Raw genomic sequence first — 6,488 nt, forward strand, 5'->3', positions numbered from 1 at the left:
TTAAATGCATGTGCTTGTGTCTGCAAACTTGTCTCGAATTGAAAATCTCACTCCAGCCAGCTGACCAAAGCTGGCAACCCTGGGAAGTCCATCTAATTTTGTACCCCATACAATATGCTGAGATTTAAAATGTACTTTTGCCAGGGACATCTGATCAGAACCTACTATTTTTATCCATGGAAAAGGATTTTTAAAAGTGTCTGGGGTAACCGCGTGGCCTCCATATCAGCAGGGGGCAGCACATGTAGCCCGGAAGGCTCGAAACTCGGACCTATTCAAGACAGGCATGGCGTCCCGAAAGCGAAGCGCGGTGTGGCTGTACTACCAACCTGCTGAAGACGCCAGCAAGGTGGTCTGCATGATATGCCTGGATGCCATCCAGCATTGCGGCAACACCAGCAACATGCTGAAGCACTTGCGCTCGAAGCACCACGCCGAGTACGCCGACGTGGAGGCGAAGAAGAAGGCGGAGGTGCGCACCCCGCGGGCGGCCGCGCACGCCGTGCCCGCAGCCTCCACAGCAGCCGCCGCGTACCCAGGTGGGAAACCGCTGTGCAGATCGCTCCTATGGCTGGTCGCGTCCGTATCAGCAGCGTGTCACCCTCTGTTGTAGCGGATATTGGAAGTCCTTGCTTGTCCGTCTATTTGCTGTCTGGAAACTATGCCTTTTTCCTTGGTTTAAAACTTCAGATCATCTTGTCAGTAATTAATGTTAATGTATCTCGCATAGACACCGTGGACCTACAGGATCGGTCATATCATGAATACTATAGGCATAACCAAACTGCTGACTATACTGCATAACCATACTGGGACGCAAAACCAAACTGCTGTTTCATCCGGTGCATATGGCACATAAGTATAATTATCGCATTCGCATTAGATCTGCATTGAGTTGGTGTCGAGCCAGTCTGTTTGTCCGTTTAGACGGCGATAATGGAAATTTTAGTAGAACTTGATTCAACAGCATGCAACAATATTTCGAGCTGTTTATTGATATGGTGTCCCATTTATTTATAGCGCCGTGTCAACTCGTTTAAATAAGTTAACTGCATTTAAATTTTCTATCAGGCGAAATTAATTAAGCGCCATCTGGAGAATTTTAAGGACAGTGCTGATCAGCACTGAATCTTTTCCCCGATGTGACTGTGGAGCTAAACGCATCTAAATGTTTAGTTAAGTGAGGGGAAACACAGAAGGGTGGGGGTTATGGAAAATGCATTAAGAACTAAAGCTACCTCCAAAAGTCGTACACCTATGGCCACGTAAATCAGGGCGCATCTTCCTGTTTCTGCAGTCGCATGAGTTGCATTCTTACAGTTTTTATTGCCAATATGCTTCTTCCAGGAATGCTGACGATTGTGGTAGATGACTCGGAAAAGATACAAATAAAAAGTGAGGATGACACAACCGGGACAATCAGTGGCACCCATAACGGACCCTCCCATTCCTCTGTCTCAGAGCCCAAGAAGGAGGGAGCCGTATGGGCGTATTATCAGAAAGGGCACGAGGGGAATTCTGCCCTCTGCCTGCTGTGCTCGGAAAATGTCCTGTATCGGCGAAACGAGAGCCAGCTGCACAAGCATTTACGCAAACGGCATCCCAATGAATACAATGGCTTAGGAGGCGGAGCCTCGTTGGTGGGCTGGGAGGAACCGGCGACAGAATCCATGGTGCACTGCTCCCTGAGACGGCCATCTTTGCAAGATGAAGCTTGTGGCATCGGTGGAAGGTTCCCCGGTGAGTTGAGTATGTTGTGAGAGACTGATGCATTTTCCCATGAGGCAGCGTGCCTCCTTTGTTAGGTTAGATATGTCAAATATTATGGTATTGTCATTCCCATTATGTACAGCAGTGTTTCCCAACCAGGTCCGTGGGGATTCCCAGACAGTCCATGTAAAGAATTCTCAGTTAGCAGTCATAGCTACATAACAAAACCAACATTTCTAATTAGACAAACAATGAACAGACACACTGTCATACTGTGGAATTAATGTATGGAAGTTGTCTTTGCTTAAGACTCATGGGAGTTTTACTTGCACAAAAATGGTCTGAGGGCAAAACAAAAAATGATTGGTTCAGAGAGATAACTGATCAAATGGTAGAGGAATTGGGACCAACCAATCGGGTGTCTTGGTCCCGCCCCCTCTACAATCTGGTTGAGAGATAATCAATCTTTTTTTTTTTTTTTTTTTTCTCTGCCCTCAGAACCTTCTGTGTAAGTAAAACTCCCACAAGAATGCTTAAGGTGGCAGTGCTGCAGATGTAACAATATCGAGACACAAACAGTATTTCCAAGTAATTCAACAGATGCGGGCAGCATGGGGCAGCGTGATGGAAACAGGGGGTTCATGTGTGGGGTGGGAGGAGGCCTTCAAAGTCCTGGAGGCTTCGCAGATGCAATGTGTGAAGAATGCCCTGCAAATAGGCAGAAGAGGTGTGGCCTGCATGTGGCATTAATGAGAAATAACCTTGTATATTCGTCAATCCTCACAGATATCCTCGAGGTAATAACGCTAGGGCAGTCAGAGCAGGAGCAGATAAGGAGAGCCTTGGAACAGGAGGCCAGGGCACTGCAGAGAGAGAGGGAGCTGACGGAGCAACTGAGGAGAGCGCAGGAACAGGCGGCGCGAGCTCTGGAGCAGCAGAGGGAGCTGACGGAGCAGCTGCAGAGGGCCCTGGAGCAGGAGATGAAGAGAGCAAGAGAGCAGGAGGCCCAGGCTCTGGAGCGTGAGAGGCAGGCCATCGAGCAGCTGAGGAGGGCCCAGGAGCAGGAGGGCCGGGCCATACGGACAGAAAGGGAGGCGCTGGAGAAGCTGCGCAGGGATCTGGAGCAGGAGCGATCAGCATTACGGAGGCGGGAACGAGAATGTGAAGGAGCGGGCGGCGGCCGAGGACGGACGACACTGGGGACACAGACCGACGACGCTGACCCAGAGGAGGCGCTATTGTGAAGGTGGAGGAGCGCGGCTAGTGCTGAGACCGCCGGCGTGCGAGGGAGATGCGGGCAGGGGATCGGGGGTAAGTTGCGTTTGGGGGCCGCTTCCACCGTTTGTCTTCTCTATAAAAGTGAATGTATATTCGTAGAACATCACGCTAGAAACTTGTGGTTCCTATCTTGTATAGAGGGTCTAGACTAGGGCTATGAGACCCAAAAACCATATCTCCGTATTTTTGGCAGAATAGTGAAACACTGTATATACTTTGGTTCTTTCCATGAGTCGGACTAATTATTCAGTTTTTTGTCACAGACACATTATTTTTAAACCAGTGTATGGGCAAAATTAAATGCAAATAGGGGGTTTTAAGTGAAATAAAACCGTGAGACTGAATGTTTTGAATTGCTCTGAATTCTGTTTACAGTCAGGAGGGAATACTATATATCTATTAAAAATCTTAATATTCCCTAATTTGGGTATTAAAACGCCACAAGCATTAATGCAGTCAAATGAAAAATAACTGACAGGTTTAATTTTAACACACAATAAAAATATATCGATTTTAAGCGGTATTGTCTCATGCTATATCTCGTTTGAAAATATGTTGATACACAGTAAAGTTGATCACCCACCCATAGTTTAGAGGGCGAGTTATGGTGGGTTTATTGATAATGATGTTACGTTATGTTTTTTAAAAGTTGTTTTAATACCAGAGTGCTTGGTCTTATTAACTCAGTAACTGTAACCAAAAGTCCTGTCAAATGTTCACAGACTTGCATTTTCTATTTTTTTTAGTGATTGAAGTCACATGACCCTGGAGGTGCCCAGCCTGCCTCCCTATTGGCTCGTTTGTCACCACATCGGAAACGTTGGGTGGCCTGCTTTTGGATCCAGCCTGCCTGTGCTGCGACATAAACATGGGGGTCCATTCACTCATGTTCAGCCCTCATCGAGTCTAGGGCCCATATCACTGGTTCCAGTTTCTCTATAGGATACGCAGGACTGGACTATGAGACCCAGTTGGCCAGTGCCCGTAATTCTGCGAGATCCACTGTGTAAACACGGCTCTGGGGTCGGGTGCTGAAGGAAGCAGCTGGAAGAAGCGTGACCCCAATGTTCCGGACAGTTCTTCCAAGAGGCCTTCACTTGCGTCACAAAATCCCACACTGTGGCTTATGTAGGAATGCGTTAAGAAAAAATAGTCATGGAAATATCAGAAGTCATGTTTTAGAAAGAACAAAATGGTGAAAGATCTTTACTATTGGTCATAATTGATAAACTTCTGTTTGTACCAGTTACAATTTCATAATACGATGCTTTAATCCATCAGTTGTTAGAGAAGCAAAAACACCGTTTAAACAGTTACCAAGCCCTATATACACCTGGCATCTTTTTAAAATTCCCATTCAGTCACTGTAACCTTAATGCCCACTGCTGCCGATTTCCGCTGTGTGACGTTCCATTCCCTGTCGCATCTGCAGGACCGCTGGGTGGAACATCAGCTCCTTTAAAGCACTGATCCTCTTTTTAGAACGATTACAGGATCCTACCTTCCGGTGATCTGTTCTTTCTTCTGCGGGTTATGACTCATGCTGCCTCAGTGTTTTTGCAGTTGTATCTGGGAGACAGGATGTTTATATCCTGAAATACACAAATCTGTAATGTTTTGTAAAGAGTAAATTATGAAATGTACAAACCAGGGGGGTGTTTTCCGTACGTGGATTACTCGTTTAGCCGGATGTAATTGTTGACGATTTGGCATGATCCTGGGATCTGTCGGTTTCCCGAAACACTTGCTAGGATATGTTGTCATAGCAGCACATCCAAATCCTCAAACCTGCTCGGGGCAGGTTTGTTCTGTGTAGACAAGGATTAGCTCACACACTAGAAAGGTGCGCGCCCTTCCTTTCGTCATTTTGTTGTACCCTATCAAATATTTGCTGATCAAGTTTTCTAGACTGGATATATAAGAGCTTTTCCATCAGGGAGGGCACGTGCCATCACCTCGGATGGATGGATCCAGCTCGATTTAATCTACTACACAGCTGCTTTTGAAAAACCGACTTATCCCGAATGAGTTTCACCGGCATTAACTCATCCAAGATGTGGCATCTGATCTCGGATGATTTAAGCGACGTACGGAAAACCCCCCCTGGTGTCAAGCATAGGGAATGCTTACCTTCCATCTCTGGGACAGAATTCTGTAACTGTTGAAAAAAAATCATTAATATACCTTGATGCTGGATAGAGCCAATGACTGTTAACACTTCTTTAATCTCTTCCCACCCCCATCTGAAGAGTTGCTGTTTGTTCTGTAACAGTTTTCCCTTTCAACTTGCAACATGCAAATATGAAATTTTCCCTCAAGGGGGCGCCCTTGTCCACATGCCTGACTCTCTTAAGGACTGTGGCGTGACTTAACTCTCCAGCCAAATGCTGTTTATTCTGACCCACTTGTGGTCTTGTAGCTGTCTTGTCAAAAGCACTGTACTCACTCTACTTGAATATGCAAGCATGTGATATTGGGATCTTCCCTGCCATAAAAATGTGAGGTTTACATTTTCAGATTTAATGGTACATTTTCCAGTTTATGTCCTGTGTCTCCATTTAATGTGCGGTGCGGTTAACTTATTGTTTTTATTCACTTTTGAATGTATATAAATGTTTTATAGCCGAGTTAAATTATCCACATAAGTGAGTGGATTTCGGAAAAATCACATTTTGAAAATGTCCCATAGAATCCTTTATGACTCGTGTCTTTATAATCTGGTCATACAATTAAAATGCTACTTGAATATGTTTTGCGTGCATGTGTTACGAGAGGGAGGTACTGTCGCGAGTAGCACCACAGCCTGAAACCTCCAGAGCTCGAATCCCACATGTTCCATGTGTGTTGGCTTCTCAGGGGGTCTCTTCTAAAAAGCAGTTGGGGCTAATTGGGATCTATCTGTCTGCGATGGGCCGGTGTCCTGTCTTGGGCTGTTCGTCTTTCACCTTCTGCTTCCCGGGGCACTCTCCAGGAATGTGTTATTTCATTATTGAGCGTTTGATTTTCATTTAAGTAAATAAATTCACACTGCTTATACGTCTATCATGGTAACATTGGTGAAAAAGCATCAGAATGACTCTGCAGGGTTCATGATCTCAGATATATCCATCCATCCATCCATCTATCCATTTTCCAACCCGCTTATCCTACTGGGTCGAGGGGGCTCCGGAGCCTATCCCGGAATCAATGGGCACGAGGCTGGGAACAACCCAGGATGGTGGGCCAGTCCATTGCAGGGCACACTCACACCATTCACTCGCGCATGCACACCTACGGGCAATTTAGCAACTCCAATTAGCCTCAGCATGTTTTTGGACAGTGCAAAACCACCATGCCGCCCCTGCTTCAGGGTTTAATGTATCTGCTAAATAAAATGCAAATGTTTTAACTGCTAAAGCCAAATGTAGTCACAAAACTGTACAGCACATAGTAGTAATTCACTATGAAAAACAAACTTTGTAATTAAAAAACAAATTGCTATGAACCTCATTCTTATTGGT

At 45.7% G+C, this 6,488-nt stretch overlaps 1 protein-coding gene across 2 annotated transcripts; it reads left to right on the top strand.

Annotated features, from left to right (window-relative positions):
- Positions 1–5,738, top strand: LOC125704079 (uncharacterized). 2 transcript variants are annotated; one of them, XM_048969389.1, is made up of 4 exons: positions 1–539; positions 1,462–1,740; positions 2,497–3,021; positions 3,735–5,738. In XM_048969389.1, the coding sequence occupies exons 1-3, from the start codon at positions 287–289 to the stop codon at positions 2,952–2,954; spliced, it is 990 nt and encodes a 329-aa protein (XP_048825346.1). In that variant the 5' UTR covers positions 1–286; the 3' UTR covers positions 2,955–3,021; positions 3,735–5,738. The 2 variants fall into 2 exon arrangements, with proteins under 2 accessions (XP_048825346.1, XP_048825345.1); XM_048969388.1 differs by having other exon boundaries at positions 5–539; positions 1,348–1,740.
- The last annotated feature ends 750 nt before the right edge of the window (positions 5,739–6,488 follow it).

This window comes from Brienomyrus brachyistius, chromosome 11 (genome assembly GCF_023856365.1).
Source record: "Brienomyrus brachyistius isolate T26 chromosome 11, BBRACH_0.4, whole genome shotgun sequence".
NCBI lineage: Eukaryota > Metazoa > Chordata > Actinopteri > Osteoglossiformes > Mormyridae > Brienomyrus > Brienomyrus brachyistius.